This window comes from Wyeomyia smithii, chromosome 1 (assembly GCF_029784165.1).
Source record: "Wyeomyia smithii strain HCP4-BCI-WySm-NY-G18 chromosome 1, ASM2978416v1, whole genome shotgun sequence".
Lineage (NCBI taxonomy): Eukaryota > Metazoa > Arthropoda > Insecta > Diptera > Culicidae > Wyeomyia > Wyeomyia smithii.
Window position 1 is genome coordinate 194,626,990 of NC_073694.1, and position 19,062 is coordinate 194,646,051.

The window sequence follows — 19,062 nt, forward strand, 5'->3', positions numbered from 1 at the left end:
TTTCCTGATTTCTCCATGATCAGACCAAAATCTACCAAATCAAATATGACGATTAGAAAAAAAATTGAACTTGGACATTTTTTGTGGAACTGCTCTACAGTATTATACAAAAATAAACATTGCATTACATTACAATACAAAAAAAATTACTTTTACTTTTTTGGCTAACGGACCGTTCAACGGTCTAGGGCCGAACGAATTAGAGATGTCCAGCTTCTTCTGTCTTGGGCAGCCGTTCTCCAGTCTCCCCGTACACCAGCAGATCGTGCATCTTCTTCCACCGCGCACATCCACCGCGTGCGAGGCCAACCACGGCGTCGACGGCCTCTTCCTGGTTCTCTACTGAAGATAGTTTTGGCAGCTCTCTCGTCAGGCATCCTGGCTACATGTCCAGCCCACTGAAGCCTGCCCCGCTGTATTACCTTCACTATATCAGCATGTTTGTATACCTGGTACAACTCGTGATTCATGCGTCTGCGCCACACTCCAGCTTCCAATTTACCGCCAAGTATCGATCGCAGAACTTTACGCTCAAAAACTCCGAGCACTGGTCGATCAGCTTCCTTCAGCGTCGATGCTTCATGTCCGTAAAGGACCACCGGGAGTATCAGCGTCCTATGAGCGCTAGTTTCGTGCGAGTTTGCAAACTACGGGATCTTAGCTGGTTACGCAGTCCGTAGAAAGCCCTGTTCGCAGCTGCAACTCGTCGTTTCACTTCACGGCTCATATCGTTGTTACATGTCACAATACACATATAAAGTAACTATATAAAAAATATAAAGTAAACTGTATAAAAAAGGAATATATCAACGTGCGATTAGAAGTAAAAGAAGAAAACTCGATACAAAAAAAATTGAAGTTTGAAGTTAAAAGTAACTAGAAGAAAGTAAAAATAAAAAAAAAAACAAATGAGAATTAAAAATGGAAAATATGAGTAGAGAATAAAAGGTAAGCGTTGAAAAAAAGAAATAAAACAAATAGGGGAAAATGAAAACTAATACGTACAAATTGAAAAGAAAAAATGAAATAAATATAGATAATTTGAAAGCAAAAGTAAATACTTAAATGTGAAAACTAAGACTAAACAAATAATTGTTAAAAATTATAGGGGAAAGCTATAAGCGGAGACGTAAAAGAAATATAAGAACAAAAGTTGAAGGTTCAAAGATAAACAAGAAAACAATAATAGCAGAAAAGAGCAAAAATGTAACATATTTGTAGTAAATAGTTAAAAACAAAGAGTAAAAAAGAGAAAACAAGTGAAGAATAAAAAGTACAATGCAAAAGCAATACCGTGATAGTTATAGGTAAAATATAATAGGATTGAAACGAAAAACAGAGAACTATAAGTGAAAAGTAAAAATTTCAAAGAACAACAGTGAAACAGTGAAAAGGAAAGGCACACTGAATATAAACAGTGAAAAGGAAAAAGTCAAGAATAAAACATTTATTCATTAAAGTGAGAAGGGGGTATAAAAAATTAACGAGAAAGAAATAAAAGTTAAAGTATAACAAGTAAATAGAGAGCAGTAAAAAGAAGGTGAAAGCAATGCAGCATTACAAATGAAATTTATATGGAAAAAGTAGGAAGAAAAATATATAAATTTAAAAGCGATCAGTACGACGAAAGGCCAGCAGTGGCAGGGAGCTAGTTAAAAGCAAAAGGACAAAAAGGAAAAAAATTAAAAAATAGAAAAAATTAGAAACTTTAATTTGAGGGGAAAAAATTGACCACCAACGAAAAATACAGAATTATAGGGCAGAAAGGTAAAAGTAATCATTAACACTGGTCAACACAGGTGCACGCCGAAAGCATAAACTAGAATAAATGAAAGATGGATTTTCGATGCCCCTAGCCATTACCGTTTTTTCAGACACTTGAATGAGTTTCCTCGTAAGCATAACGAGAAAGCGAGGAACCCGGCGAGAAATACGACACTATACGATACTTTTACGTAAGTAGACGAGTTTTGGTAATGTCTAGGGGTACCAAAATTCGTAGGAATGGTTGAATAGCTACAGTCTCCCTTTTTTCCGGATTGAGCTTTTGGAAAGCACATTTTTCCATTTTGTCATCCATTTTGTGCAATGGAGTGAACCATTAGAAATGAAAAATATATGGAAAAAGTAGGAAATAAAATATACAATTTGAAAAGTAATCAGTAAGGCAAAAAGGTCAGCAGAAGCAGGGAACTAGTAAAAAGTAAAAGACAGAAAGGAAAAAAAGAAAGAAATAGAAACCTTAGTTTTAGAGAAAATAGTTTACAGCAGAAACAAAAAAAAAACAGAAGTAAAAGGAAGAATGACAACAACAAAAATCAATAAAGAGTAATCGTTAAAATTAAAAAGATGAAAAGTGGAAAATAAAAATGAAAATAAATGGTGATTAAAGTAGCAATAAAAGGTATGTGGGAAAAGTAAAAATTTTGAAATTAAAAATATGTGTATGAATTGAAATGAGTTAATAATACGCAGAAAAAGAAACACACCACACAGAAACAACAATATAAACATATAAAGAAAAATATCAAAAGTAAGAACTAGAGAATAAAGAGATAAAAGCAGATATAACATAACAGATATTATGACGAAAAGTAAGATATTCCAATAAAATTAGAAGTAAAAACAGTAGAAATAACTATTAAAGCAGAGTTATAAATATGACTATGAGATGTATAAAGTTCAAAATAAAATAGAAAGAGTTAAAAATGAAAACAGTAAAAAGAAGTGGATCACATCAATTTTTTAAAACAAAAAGAAAAGAAAAGAAACAGTGAATGCAGAATACAAAAGTTGATGGTATAATTACTGATTATTTGATAATTTAGAAAAAAAACAAGCACAGTGAATGAATTTAAATTCATGTGTATGAATTAAAATAAATAAATAATAGGCAGAAAAAGAAACACAGTGCACAGGAATGTAAATATAAATATATAAATTAAATTATCATAAGTAAAAACAAGAGAAAAAAGAGTTAAAAGCAGACATAATACAACAGATATACGTACAAAGTTATTGTAAATTATAACGATAAAGTGAATCCAATGAAAATAAAAATAATAGCAGTAGAAAAAACGATTAAAGCAGAGTATAAATATGACTATGAGTTGTATAAAGTTCAAAATGAAATAGAAAGAGTTAAAAATGAAAGGAGTGGAAAGAAGTGGGTCACATAAATTTTTAAAAACTGAAAGAAAAATTTGATTTATTGATAATTTAGGAAAAATACAAGTAAAATGAATGAATGCAATGGTTAAAAAATAACAAAAATAAATAGAAAAAAAAACAAAAAGTTGCTTAGAAAACACAAAGAGTAAGGTATAAATCTCTGCAGTAACAAACATTCAATAGTAAATAGTTATCTGTTCAAAGTCACCTGTGATCTTCTCTTTCTATAACTTGCCGTTATTTATCACGAACGGGGATGCTCAAAAGTATCTACTGTATCGCCAGAAATAAGACAGTAAGATTTAATAAAAGATATAACAAGAAGAAGCGACATGTTAACAAAAAAAAAACAAGGGAAGGGTCATAAATGTAAAGGATGCCAACTTGAAAGTCAAATACGAAAAAAAACACGAAAAAAAAATTATACAAGAGAGTAAAAAATAATAGTAAAAGTTACGAGTAAGATATAAAAAGTGAAAAGTATAAGTAAAAATAAAAAGCAAATGGCGAAAAACAAAAAAATAAAGTGTAGTGAATAGTGCAAAACAAAAATTTGGAGTACTTAGTATAAATAATCAAACAAAATTTGAGAAGCAACTTCGTCAAAGCAGAGAGTGCATAAAGCTGGGGAAGTGAAAAATAGGCGTACTGAAAAACATGAAACAGACTTGGAAAAATATACCGCATCCGGCTTATATTGATAAACTTTATTGCTGACAGGTGAAAAGTCGTTGTACAATATAGGAATTAGTTCGAAAAACTAAGAAGCAGATTGTAAGCTGAAATGAGTAAATAGTAAACAGTTTAGAGTATAATTCTCAATTGAAACGTGATAGATAAAGATTAAAAGTGCGAAACTAAAAGTTACAAGTTACAAATTAAAAAGGAAATGTTATTATTTAAGCGCAAAAATGTTAAATGTTGCCAGTTAAAAGTAGAAAGAAGAAAAACAAGAGAGTATAAATAAGAAAAAAGGCGAAAAAAAGAACGAAGTAAAAATAAATTTTAAAGAATGAAAAGTCTAATTTAAAAAAAATTAAAGCGAAATAGGTAAAAAACGAAAAATATATAATATGAAAATTGTATGGTGACTTATTATAAGTGAAGGAAAAAAAAATATGGATTGAATAATTTGCAATATAAAAGGTACAAACAGAACGTGGAATACAAAAAAGAAAAAGAAACTAGTGTAAAAAGAACATAATAAAAAACGAAAGTAAAACATCAAAGCCTAAAGGTAATCTTAGGACCTGAAAGTGCAAAAGTGAAAGGTAAAAAAGAAGCAGTAAATATAATAAAAAAAGAGAAATAAATAGAAAGTAATAATTGAAAGTAAAAAAGAATCATGAAAACTAAGTAATTGAAAAAAACAAGGGGGGAATGACAAATTTTAAAGAACAAAGAAAAATCTTTATTAAATAAAAAATTGAAAACACAGAACAAACTCCAAAAATATAAGAAAATGTGTGAAATATGAATAACCAAATGAAATAATCTGCGAGAATTCAAAAATTTAAGTGATCTTTAATAAAATAGTTAATAAGTCAAAAATAAAAACGTTAAATAACATAAAATAGCCAAAAAAAATCACACACTGTGAAAAACTGGAAATTTTAAGCCAAAAATCAAAATTCAAAAGATGAAATAAAATAATAGCTCAGTTAACTTAAGTTGAAAATCAAAAAGTAAGAGTTCAAAGATAAAAGTCAGGAGTAGAAAAAGCCAAAAGTTAAGCAGTGGAAAGTAACAAGTGACAAAACAATACAGACCGGAGACTGTAGTTCAAAGTCTTAAGTATGAAGTCTCAAGGCAAAAGTAAAAGTCTTAAAAAAGTCTACAGAAAGTTAAAGAGTAAACGTTAACTCCTGAAAACAGACAGTAAATAATTGAAACAAAACAAAAAAAAACAAAGTCCAGAAGTTATAAATAATTAATTTCCATATAACAAATGAAAACAAGAATAAAAAATTACAAAGGGAAAACAGAAAACATTCAAAGAATGGAAGAATAAATTGAAAATTAAAGAGTCAAAAATAAATAATGGTTTTGAAAAAATTCACAAAATTCCGAAAATTCAAAGTGTCTAGAGCCAAAAATCTATAATTAAGAGTAAAAAACTAAAAATTCAAATTATAAATTACAAATCAAATCGCAAAAATCAGAAAACAATTCTCGAAATCAGAACAAAAATTCGAAAATCTAAATCAGTCTTCCCAGTGTTACAATACAACAATATCGCACACCTAGCCTTGGGGCTAATAGCGGTCTCGATCAACTAGATAAGTTGAGAGAATTCGTTATCGATATTGTTTTTGACACATTTTGTATGTGTAGGATAAGTACAACGATACACCGTGCCTCAGTGCTGAGTCGAGGAAATTTCCAGCTCGGAAAGATCCTCGACTCGATCGGGAATCGCACTCGATATCACAACCGTGTGGGAGAGCTAGCCGACCGACATCGCTAACCACAGAGCCACGGCGACCACGTGTTACGTTGCGCCGATTTGTTCACCCCCCCCCCCCCCCTGCCCTATGTAACAAATCGTAACGCTCAAGGATACACCCCTCCCCCCCTATGAGCGTTACGTAATTTATCGATGCCGCCTATTCAAAAATCAAAAAACAACATCAAAAATCAGAAATACATAATCATATTTCAAGGAAAACAGAGTGAAAAAATTAAAGAAAAGACTTAGCAGAAACAAAATTTAAAAGTGAAGAGTTATGATTAAAAAATCATGCAAAAACTATTAAATGTATCTGAAAATGAAAAGCTAGTCAAAAGAATGAAATGAAAAGTAAAACAATTCAATGTTAAAAAGTCATATGAATGGATCAAGTAAGGAGTAAAATGCACGAATTAAGTAGTAAACTATGTGAGAAGTAGAAAGCAGAACGTACGATATGAGAGAGGAAAAGAAATGAAAACACAAGAAAAAGTACAATATCGAATAAAGAAAGTAAAGCACAGAAAACAAAAAAAAATTTAAGAAATAATAATAAAAGTCCAACAATGATAAAGTGAAAAGTGAAAATAAAGTAATAAAGGAAAATAAATATGAAGTAGAAGTACAAAATAATAAAAACCCAAACATAGAAATTTAAAAATTAGCAAAAAACGTAATGAGTAAAAAACGATAGAGAACAATAAAAAGTAATGAGTATAAAGCAAATATTTTTTTTTAAAGAATTTTGAAAATATAAATTAAATAATCAAAACAATTTTTTTTTAAATTTTAAGTAAATGGTATGCGGTAAAAAGTTAGAATTTGAAGGTTCGAATCTTAAAGTTGAAATAAATAAGTGAAAATTAAAACATATATGTACAAATGAATCAAAAGTCTGAATCCAGAATTTAAAAACCAAAAATAAAAAATCACAAATTGAAATTCAAAGATCAATAATCATATATAAAAAAAACACACAGAGGTACTAAGTAAAACATTAAGGAAAATGTACGAAGCATAAGAAAAAATGAAGAGTCAAAGTTAAAAAGATAAAAGAAAAATGAAGGGTAACATTTATGAAAATATTTAAAAAAAAAAAATAAAATATATATATATATATATATATATATATATATATATATATATATATATATATATATATATATATATATATATATATATATATATATATATATATATATATATATCATGAAAATAAAAAAAAGTGTGATATGTCCTAAGCAAAATAAATAAAAGGAGTGACAAACAAAAATTGATCGCTTAATCATGTAACAAATGAAAAGCAGAACATAAAATATACGAAAGAAAAAGAAACATTATTACAAAGAAAAATACATATTTAAAAGAAAGTGAACTATTAAAACTAAACAGTTGTGTTGTGCAATAATAAGAAAAATCTCAAAGAACAAAAGTGAAAAGTAAAAAAATGACGCAAAGAGAAATTAATATGAAGTTTAAAATAAAAAATAATAATATCCAACGGGAGAAATCACCAAAAAAGTGAAAATAACTAAAAACGTCGACAGTAAAAATAATTAATGAACAATAAGAAGTAAACGTATAAACGACTTACAAAATAAACAAAATTTGTAATTGAAATAAAAGTGAATGTTTTACAGTCAAAAGTAAAATGATAAAGTCTCAAAACAAAACGTTTAATTCAGTAATTGAACGATAACACAAATATGTAACAATAAACCACAAATCATCTGAAATCTAGAAACTGAAATCTGAAGTCCGAAATTCAAAGTCTTAAGTCTGAATCTGGAATCTAAAGTTGTAAGTCTGAAATCAAAAGGTTTTTTCTCATAATAAAAACAGAAAGGATTTGCAGAATATAGATTTAAAACTTAATAGTAAAAACATAAGATGTTAGGATTAAAAATACCTGTTTTGCTCTCCTATTCATGGGTTGATTTGAAATTCTATCATATCATAAAAACCTTGAATTTTGAACCTAAAACTTTATCGTTTAATTTAAAACCAACAGCCTTTCTGGTGTTTTGCTTTCGACAATCACAACGTCTCACGCCTACGTCAGTTTCTATCTTACAGTACAGTTCACTTTTTCCTGACCGGTTGCCTAATGCACCCACGAAGGCAAAAGGCAGAGCTTAGATAAATTTAAATCAATCACCTCACATGGATATTTCGTTTTGTGAATAATTCCCTTCTACCGACTTATTTTCTTCTGTTACTCATGTGACAACGATTAGAAACAAAATTGTTAAAGTAGAACGCATACCTCAACTGGTTTTTGGGTAAAAAACCTATGTTGCACAATACTTGATAGTTAATATGAAAAAAAAAACACTCGAAGGAGCGCTAACCTAGTCGTAACATTCATGTGCAACCCATTAAATGTTCTTTGCTTGCCCCCTTTTGTAAATCCTGAACTCACTCAACCATGCAGTCATTTTATGGGCCACGATCGAACCATTTTTTTACGGCCAAGCGGCCGTTTCCCGCCCCCGTCCTGCTCAATGTCAATATTCGCTGAAAAGTATGTCGCTGATTGTGGGCCGACGAATACCTACTTGCTAGGTACATCACGTTGTGCAGTTTACTGTTGCGCTTGTCCACTTGCTGTTTGGGCTTGGAACCGACTTGGTTTGGGCTGGTTCGTCTTCTTCGGTTATGGTGACCCCGGTGGTGTAGTTTAATAAATAAACTCAAATACATACAACCATCGTTCGTTCATGTTCCATCTAACAGGCCAAGAGCTGCAAATGCATCGAAATGACTTCCAAATATGTGCACAGAACACGCGCCCAGAATACCATTCGTGCGCTTCTCAAGCGCCTTCGCACTGGTTTTCCGAAACGTTCGGGGTTGACATTGTATTCACCATGCTCAATGTTTCATTCAATAGAGGGTGGGTGAGGGGAGCCATCCAAGACCGATAACACCATGTGCCTTCTCTAGCGGTGCACCAGTTTTTGAAACTGTGCTTTTAATACGTGAACACCAGTCAAAGAAAATGTGCAAAGCCTCGAAACAGTCTTGCTGGTAGTTTTCGCCTCCGATAATGCACCGAATGCAAGTGATACTCTAATTTCGTTATGGTACATTCATGGTGACAACCCTGCCTCTGGAAAACGACAACGCCACAGCTTGGTTGGAGGTTAGCTCAAGAATATTCCGAGCTCAAATTTGCATTACACCGCAATTCATGCCATTCTTCCCTGGTCACCGGGTGGTGGTGACTAAAAGTACAATATTTTTTGCTGGTACAACATAATGTGAACAAAAAAAAGATTTAGCCTTCAACACTGGTTATCAATGATGATGTAACCGTTCTCGCGCTGACCGTCTTAACGGAATGATTTTCTAACCGTACTCACGACATTCTGCAATTATATTCACAAGGTTTGCCAGCTGCTGCACAGTAAATGAAGGGACCCTTCATTATGAGCAAGTATTAATTGAGTGGCAAATCAGTTTATTCGAGAGCTAGACTCGACAGTCCAGTTGCGGTACTTTATTTACTATGCATTTTCTGAGAGGAGTTCGAATTGAAAGCAGAAACCGGTTCTTATGGCAAAAGTTAGCAAGCTCTAATTATCGGTTATGATGTAATTCGCGTGCGATACCTAAATGTGTGTGAATGAGAGCGTGACAAATTTACGTCTTGCATGATGAACCTATATTTACTGATAGCATTTGCACCCTTTTCAGCGGCAACCTTCACTCGAACTCAATGCACACCTTGTACTAAATGGATCACCTTTCATTGCAGATGTACTACCCTCCGCACTAGACACTTCTTCTGGCACCGCCACAAACTCAATCCATCCCAATTTCTACCCCTCGGATGTAATCGAGGATCCCCCTCCTACCAGCACATATCCCTACTTTCTGTTTCCCTCGAAAAAGTATCCACCGTCGGCCTTCCAGCCGGAGATCTACAGCCGAGCCGATTACATTGATGTATCGGTCGGTAGCACCAACCAATCCCACCACCGTTCCTCGTACCATCCCTTCCCACCTGATCCCCAGCACGGGGATGGCACTGCACCGCATCAAGCACCATCACCACCAGCACAACAGCACCACTTTAGTTCCACTAAGCACAATGAGCACCATTTCGATAGCACCGCTAGCAGTAGCAACTCGCAACAGCACGGTAAGCACCAGCATGCGGCACCGGCACCAAGTGTGAATGTAACGACAGGCGAGGAGCACCACCGGCACCATCAGCACCAGCAGCAGCCGCCCGGCAGCGATGGCTCCCCGAGTCAGACAGCAACGTCGTCGGCGGCTGCACCCGGTGCTGGCACCTCCTCCTGGAGTGGAATCCAGGTGGCACCCGATCTTAGGCAGCGGCTGGAAATCGGTGAGATTGTAGACTTAAGGTAGAGTAGAATCTTGCACAATATGAAAATGTACATATATTTTCGAGCAGGTTCGGGACAAAGAAATGAGAAACGGTGACTTATGATGTTTCGGATATAACTTTGAAACTATAATCAGCAACAATATTCAGTCTTAAAGGTGCTAGGAATTTTAATGATTCGAAGCGATCGAACGGCTATTTTCTTTGAAGAACTAAGAAATAAAAAATTGTAGCATTCAAAACAGCGCTGAAGTCAAAGCAATAGATAATGATTACAACTCAGTTATGCAGTCATAGCACCAATAGCAAGAAATTTTTTAAATTTATTAGGATGCTAATGTATTTGACTTCGAAACAATTTTGTTGGAAGAGATCTCCGGTATTATTATTTTCCCTTGAATAGATCGTCCTTGATCATATGAAAGAATTCTGCAGTATCGATTTGCAAAATAAGTTATTGAGAGCACTCGAATTTTTTTATAAAGGGCAACTGCAAGGGCTTCACAGCTTAACGATACGAGGAAGTAGAAATAGACCATGACCTATAAACCTTTCTTCCACGCTGAGCTATAAAAATATACACATATATTCTACCATTGCAATGTATTTCCAAAAGTTGCAAAATTTCTACCAATATATTTGTAACAAATATTTTAGAAAGTCGATTTAAATACCATTCATTTGCAACCAAACTCGTCATGATCTGTTCAACAATTCAGAAGTTATGAGCTTCCAAAATTTGGTCTTAAAGTGAAATAGGTAATTTTTGGGCCCCCGTAACACAAGAAGGGGCACATAACAAATAAAATACAGCTTCAAAATTTTGCAGGAAGAAGCTACAACAGTAATGAGTTTAGTAGTTCATATTTTTCGCTATTTATTCTACCATGTTGAATATTGAAATATGCACCACCATATTAGGCTAATTTTTAGAAACTAAAAGTCGCCATTTCGAATGTTCAAATGACATTTGGAGTTGATGACCGGCATCTGAGCACCTTCCTGATTTCAAAAAGGCCACTTCATTTTGAAAAAGTTCGAAAATGGTTTGGTGGATAACTTCTGCCACCGAAGTAAGCTGTTCCTGCGTTTGGCATGAATCGAGCAATTTCTTTAATTCTGCGTCTTCGAAAGCTTCTGGGCTTCGTTAGCGCGGACAGTAGCCATGATCGAGATTACCCTTCTTAAAGCGAAGAAATCTATCACGACACGTTATTTTACTTAGATCAGCATTTCCGTATTTTTTTTCAACTCTCGATGCGCTGCAGCCATCACACGAAAAGTGGAACCTCAATCCTTATTGCCTAGCTTTAGCTGATTCCTGACTTAAAGGTATCTTCGGAGTTGACTGTATGAATGACCCACAATATTTCAAAGTTTCAAAAGTATTTTTGAAGCTTACTATGATTAAAATAAAACAAATTAGGTTTTTTGTGTTGGGAGATAAAGGAATGTTTTATTTGACAATGTTTTCTATGATACTAAAATAGGACACTCTTTTGAATAAACAAAATTCTTATCTTCATTGAGTACAGAGCTTTGGGGCACTTCATTTGGAAGTTATTAAAAATTAAGTTTTTTGTACTTAATTTTTGTTAGTTACGTTTAACAAGAATTTTTTTTGAAGGAGCTGTTGAGGTATACAAAACACACGTTTTGACCAAGGACCACAACTTTTTTAACACAATTAAAGCTTATTTTAGCAAGAGCCAATGGAATAAATGAAAAAGTGAAATCACGATGGCAGTACTTTTCCTCAAAGCCTTTGCTAGTACAACAAACTGTTGAAGGTTTCATTTTGTCTCAATCCATACAATTAAGGATACATAATCTACAGCAGTTTTTTCAAATACTAATTATGGTTTTTCTTTAAAGTTTTCCATAACTTATTTGGTTTGCTTTTGTTTCCAAAGCATTAAATAAAGAAAAAAACTTACTCTCAAATTGCACCCAAATAGTACCTAATAGTGATAGGAATTTTGTTTACTTTACAAAGCTTTAAAAAACTTTTGACACTTTGAAAAAAACGCGGGTCATTCATATAGATAATTGTTTCGAAGACACCACTGAGCAAGGTACACCGTTTCCAAAGCAGCAAAAACGTGATCGAAATTATTTTGACTAAAAAAATGATTTCAAAGTCACAGTATCTTCCATAAAGTAATTCCATTGATCGTTCTCCATATTATAGAAGTTGCAATTTGGTTATTAACCTTCTAGTGCCCAGTGCCGCCTTTAGGCGGGCTTCAGTCAAACCTCTAAAGAGCTTCAATAAATACTTTAAAAATGTTTATAAATATTCATGGCGATTTTACCGAAGTCCGTCTTAAAATTAACTCGGGCACTAGAGGAATAATTCACTCATCAGTTAGAACCGAATTATGTTTTTCTTATTTTGGAAGATAAAAATCCGCTTATTCGGCCAAGTTAGAGCACATTTTGAAAGAAACAACTTTGTTGAAAACATCATTCGTCTATCCAACTTTTCAAATGGACTTTTGTAGAGTTTTCTATAGATCACCCCAAAAATCAATTGTTTTTAATTTGACCTTTTGTACTGATTTTTCAATTTTTCAATTTTTCAATTTACAATTTTTCAATGTTCTACTATATTGTTTGCTATAAAGAAACAAACAATTCCTTTGTAGCAAGTTTATTTTGGTCTTAAATATTTCTTAGGTTATCGACGATTTTTGCTTAAATAATGCACTTATTTACACTAAATACGTTTCATTAAAAAATATTGATTTTGGAGCCGTACTGTTTTTAGCAAAGTTGTTGTGTTAATTAGTTTTCATTATATAAAAGTTAAAGTTTTGTAATAAATCCACCTTAAAGCGACAAGCGACTGTTCTTTTTATAAGTTTTGTATATTAAAATCCACTTTGTTAAGTTAACAACTCTGTCGAAGACACCATACTGCTATCTGCCAATTTAAATTAACTTCCTTTAAGGTTTCTTTAGAATGCTCTTTGATATCATTTTTTAATACAACTTATACTTGTCATTTTCTAATTTTTTTCAATGTTCTATAACGTTGTTTATAAAAAACACACAGAGCACTGAAGAAAGCTTATTTTTATCTTTTATATTCATTTAGTTAAGCCTCCCCAGCTGGTCTTGAGGTACGATGGTGGCCTAACAAGCCAGTTGTCGTAGGTTCGAGTCTCGGCTCAGGAGAGACTGTTAGTGTCAGTAGGATCGTAGCGCTAGCCCCGAAATTGTCCTGTACACTCAACAGTTGGCTGCGAAGTCTGTGTATAGTAAACAGAAGGTCAAGTTCCGAATCGGAATGTAGCACCAACTTTACTTTTATTCATTTAGTTATTTTTATTAAAATAATGCTTTAATTTACTTACAGATATTTACACTGGGGATAGCGAGAGATAAATGATAAGACAGATAAATGAAGATAATATCTGGATTGAATGATGCTTTATCTAAACTTTAATATAGAGAAGGTTTAGTCTGCAGACATTTGCAGGTTTTGAAAACATCTGTTGGTAAATTAGCGCATTATTTAAAAAAAAGTCATGAAAAGAAATATGTGAGGCAAAAATAAACTTTCTTTGATGATATTGCTTGTTTCTTTATTGCAAACAATATTGTAGTGCATTCGAAAATTGTAGAAAATCTCTACTAAATGTTATATTGAGTAATTTTTCGTTACAATCTGTTAAAAACTCTACAAAAGTCCATTTAAATAGCTTGATAGAAGTATGGTATCTTTGAATTAAGAATAAATTTGCTACAACTTTACCCAACAAAGTGAATTTTTATTCTCAAAAACAACAATAGGAAAATTCGTTCCTCACTGTTTAGTGGACTAATCACAAAATTCCAACCTCAAAAAATGTAAAAAAAATTAACGGATCAATTTTGCTTAAGGCACTACAACTCATTTTTTTGGGTCAAAATAATTTCGATTACGTTTTTGCAGCTTTGAAAACAGTGTAAAAAAGCGGGGAAGAATGAAGCTCCACTTTTGGCATTTTGGACCACAATGCGCTGTTTTCTTTGAATAAAACGAGAAAACTTACACTTCCTGCGACTACCTACCTCCGATGGACCATTTTCCTCAGCGGACCACCCTGACGAAAAACTGTTTATTTTCTTGATATAAATTGGAAGTAACAAATGTTTCTCGTGATTCTGATGCTGATAAGCTCTTTAAGATGTTTCACGATGGAAATTTTCGGAAAATCCCTCAAGTTTCCGTTTGATAGTCCACTAAAGGACGTGGTCCATCCAAGGTAGTTTTACCCTATTTGGCTTAAAATTAGATATTCTCATACAACGTAAAATAGTGCAAATTAACTTATAGTGGACACCATTCCTTTATTAACCTTTGGTGGACCACACATCAGGTGAACTTAATTTCTCCTAACATAAATCGGAATTCACAAATGTTTGTGATGCAGACTTCCTGGACAAAATGTTTTCCGAAGGACGTTTTCTGGAATCCCTTGAACTTTCGCATAAAAAAAAGTTAATCTGGCAAGTGGTTCACTATAGAAAATGGGTCTACTAAAGGATAATTTACTCTAAATGTCGCCTCATTAAAATCACCAACAATTGGCGAGAGCTTAGTTGCGCATTTATAGGTAAATTAATCGATAGTGGACCCCTTACCTATAGTGGACCACTTGCCAGATTAACTCAATTTATGCGAAAACTCCTGGGCTTTTCAGAAAACTCCCATCGAAAAACTTTTTGGCCAGCCAATCTGCATCACAAACATTCATAAATTTGGATTTACTTTAAGAGAAATCGAGGTAATCTGACGAGTGGTCCACAATAGGTTAGTAAAGGAAATGGGTCCAATATAGGTTAATTTACTCGTAGATAAAAACGGTGGTACATCGAAGGCTCACGATTATTGAGAGTTAGGGTAGAACAACTTTGGAAGAACCACTTTCCTTAGAGGACCACCTAACTAAAAACTGTTTATTCTCTTGAATGAATTAACCTATAATGGACCTCTTTTCTACAGTGGACCACTCGCCAGATTAACTCAATTTCTTTTAACTTAAATCAGAATTTATAAATGTTTATGATGCAGATTATCTGGATAAGATGTTTGCTGATGCATAAATTAAGTCATTCTGGCGGGTGGTCCACTATAGGTAATGGATCCTCTATAGGTTAATTCGGCCTGAAATAAAATTTACAAATGTTTTTTGTGATTTCAATGCAGAATAGCTGTATAGATTAATGACGATGGTGATGGTACCGCCTTTTACCACTATAAAGATCCATTCAAGGTAGTTTTTCCTACGGTATGGAACAAACTAGTTTGGAACAAATATTTGATTTCTTCGTCTCAGCATGTGGACCGTGTTTCTGTTACCAGATATTTAACGAATATAACGAATATTTTTGCCTTTCTCCTAGAAAGTATAACAATGGCTGCATAAACTAAACGTAAAAACTGCTCCAACGGAACGAATGTCGTATAGGGTAAATTAAACTTAACTGGACCCTTTTTGCTACAGTGAAACACCCGTCAAATCAACCAAATTTGTGCGAAAACTCGAGGAATTTTCATAAAACATCCACCGGAAAACAGTTCATTACAGCCAATCTACATCACAAACATTTATAAATTCCGATTTATGTTAAGAGAAATTTAGTTACTCTGACTGATGGCCACTATAGGTTGATAAACAAACAAATGCTCACCTCGTGGAACTGAGTCGAGTGATAACTTATGTTGGACCCCTTCACTTTATCAACCTATAGTGGACCACCTGTCAGATTAATCAGGGTAAATTAAACTCCGGTGGACCCCTTTGCTTTATTAACCTATAATGGACCACTAGTTAGATTGACTCAATTTTTCTCAACATAAATCGGAACTCGGAATAAGATGTTTCCCGATAGAAGTTTCCTGAAAATCCCTCAAGTTTTCGCATTAATTAAGCAAATCTGGCGAGTGACAGGAAAGCGGTCAACTATAGGTTAATTTTTAATTAATGAGAGCTAGGGTAGAAGTACCTTGGATGGACCAGTTCTTTCAGTGGACCACCCTAACGAAAAATTGTTTGCTCGCTTGATATGAATTGGAATTTACAAATGCTTCCTGAGATTCTAATGCGGATAAGGTAAATTAACTTATAGCGGACCCCTTTATTGTATTAACCTATTGTGGACCACTCGTCAGAATAACCTTATTTCTCTTAACATAAACCGGGGCTTATGAATGTTTGTGATGCAGATTGGCCGGATAAGAAGATTCCCGGTGGAAATTTTCTGAAAATTCCTCAAGTTTACACATAAATTCAATTAATTTGGGGAGTGGTCCACCATAAGAAAATGGTCCACTATAGGGTCACTTACCCTAGGCTGGATAAGATATTTTCCAATGTGAGTTTATGACACTTTAAGCCATTGTTTGATGAGAAATAGGGTAAGTTTACTTCTAGTGGACTCCTTTCCTGTAGTGGACCACTCCTTAGATTAACTCAATATCTTAATATAAATCGAAATTCATTAATGTTGCTCGTGATTCTGATGTATATTCACTGAATAAGAGAATAAATTCACCTTTTAGGGGACCTCCTCTGCTTCATTAACCTATAGTGGACCACCCGTCAAATTAACAGAATTTCTTTTAACATACCCAAATCGGAATATGTAAATGTTTGTGATGCAGATTGAATGGTGAGTGGTCCACTATAGGAAAGGGATCCACTATTTGTTATTTTACCTCAGTTGCACAAGCTTTCATTTTTTCTTTCTCTTTGACTAAAAATAACAGATAGAGTAAAACTATCTCGGATGGACCACGTCCTTTAGTGCACCACCGGCACTTCCACCGGGATACTTCTTATCCAGCAAATCTGCATTAGAATCACGAGAAACATTTATGAACCTCGATTCAGTATATCAAGAGAACAAATAGTTTTCCGTCGAGGTGGTCCACTGAAGGAAGTGGTCTGTCCAAAGTAGTTCAGCCCTATAGACGAGAACGCACTAGGGTGAAAGGGAAAGGAACTGGTAAAGTATGGAACTGTTAAAGTGAAGGGTGATCGAGTTTGGTCTTAGAGAAAAAACCTCCCCAGTAGTTTAACTAGCCAAAACACTATACCGGAGACATAGGAGATTGCGGGTTCGTGTCCCGTCTGGATGAGGGATTTTTTTTTAAGTCAAAATCACATTTTTAGCCTGTATTCATTTGTCGCATCCTCGAAGAAATCACATATATTGCCTACTTTACAACTTGAATGTAAGTCTTAGGACAAATATTGTAACTAGTTCATGAAGTAATCCCAGCTTAACGGAGCTCTTCTGTTAGATGCGTTTCGGTAAAAGGTTCGCAATCAACTGAATCACCTAGTCGTCTCTCTATCAAATAGAGTAAGTCGCTATACAAAGTGTGAGAGCGGTAAGGGGCCGTTCCTGAACCACATGGTCATATTTTGATCACTTTTTATACCCCCCTTACCCCCCCCCCCCCCTGGTCTTTTGTGGTCTTTTGGCCAACCCCCCCCCCACTTGCGACTTTAACCACGTGGTTATTTCATTTGTCAAGTGCCAAACAAATCGCTTGAATTTTTTACATTTCTATTATTAAACTTTCAGTATATTCCATATTTCTAAAATGCAAAAGCTTCATTCTTGACTTGGTGCCAACAATAAATTATAAGTCAGGAAAAAAGACCACGTGGTCATTTCGTTAACCCCCCCACCCCCGTGCGTGGTCTTTCGTGGTCTTTTGACCCCGTCTCCGTCTCCCTCTTTATGACCACGTGGTTTAGGAACGGCCCCTCATCGCTCTATTACAAAAATAACTTCCACAAGGCAGTGTTTGTAGTTGATCGAGGTGTGCATGGAGCATGGCGCAATATCGAAGGGTTTGTTTTTACAATTAAATGTAAAGGCTCTGTTCATTTTTACGTATTTTACAGTGGACACTTTACCTCTAGTGGACCACCCATCTGATTGACACAACTTCTCTTAACATAAAACGAAATTTATAAATGATTCTCGTGATTCTGATGCAGATTGACTGGATAAGATGGTTTCTGATGTAAGTTTTTTGAAAATCCCTCGAGTTTTTGCATAAATTAAACTAATCTGGTGAGTGCTTCACCATAGCAAAGGGGTTCATTTTAGGGTAGTTTACCCTAATAAGATTAAGAGTAGAAATGTGTTCGTAGCCTAGGTCTTTGCCGATTGTTCCGTTCCTTATTTCTAATTTTGATGATAGTGGTTGGAAGAGGTTTTGGTATGCTATCCTGCTGGTGAGACTGCCATCTTAGGTGTAACTGGCGGGATATAGCATTTCATGACTCAGCCACCCGCTTCGAGTCAGACGCTGTTGTATGCCGCCCCCCAACATGGGGACACAACCGCGTACGACACCCCTTTCCAGCCAACATACGATCAAAGTTTCCACCGGGATCAGGACCTTACAGATTTCGTTTCTGCGCAAACTGATGCCAATTTTTCTGGATTTCACTGGAAAGTTTGCACAACACTCGACGTTGAATGTTATTTCGGTTTTGGAGAAAATCAACGACGTCACGATCTTGCCAGTGGATGAAACTGTCTTTGCCCTCTTTGGGAGGCGGTTGTTCGACTCAGTCGCTGCAATAAAATCATCAATCGTCGAAAAATACTGTTTTCAAGCATTCAACGCCATCTATGAGTCAGGCAGAAGATTTTTGAGACTAATATCGTACTATTTTTATTCACCAATGAGTTGTTGAAATTTTAATTGTTTTCCTTAGCAGACTTCAATCATTCTCTTGATTTTTGCCCAATTTTCCTCCTAACTAGAAATCTTTACCAATTAGACGCCGTGGAGAACTAGACTTTTTCTCACATAGAGTGAGTAACAACCCGCATTCAATCGTAGTAGAGTATTTCAGTCGCAGAGTTCATTTTAAACATTTGTTTTCCCTCTCAGTTTAAGATGGAGCAGTTTTCATTAGCTTAGCAGCATTAACAGTTACTAAGTGTAAAGTTGGCCAAAGAACAAAGCATGCAGGTTCACACTGAAGCCACATTCTAACAGATTTTGAATTGATTACTACAGGAAGATTCAGAGTTTAACTGCGTTACCGCTCTGCCAAATTAA

General features: G+C 34.4%; 1 protein-coding gene across 9 annotated transcripts in view; it reads left to right on the forward strand.

Annotated features, from left to right (window-relative positions):
- LOC129718325 (uncharacterized) overlaps window positions 1-19,062 on the forward strand; it is a 530,334-nt gene that overhangs the window by 441,251 nt on the left and 70,021 nt on the right. For 8 of the 9 annotated variants that reach the window (XM_055668998.1, XM_055668992.1, XM_055668993.1 and 5 more), the window contains one exon: window positions 9,381-9,977. The exons of the other annotated variant lie outside the window; for it this stretch is intronic. In XM_055668998.1, the coding sequence (XP_055524973.1) occupies window positions 9,381-9,977 (597 nt within the window). The remainder of the gene's footprint in view (window positions 1-9,380; window positions 9,978-19,062) is intronic. 9 annotated transcript variants of the gene reach the window in all.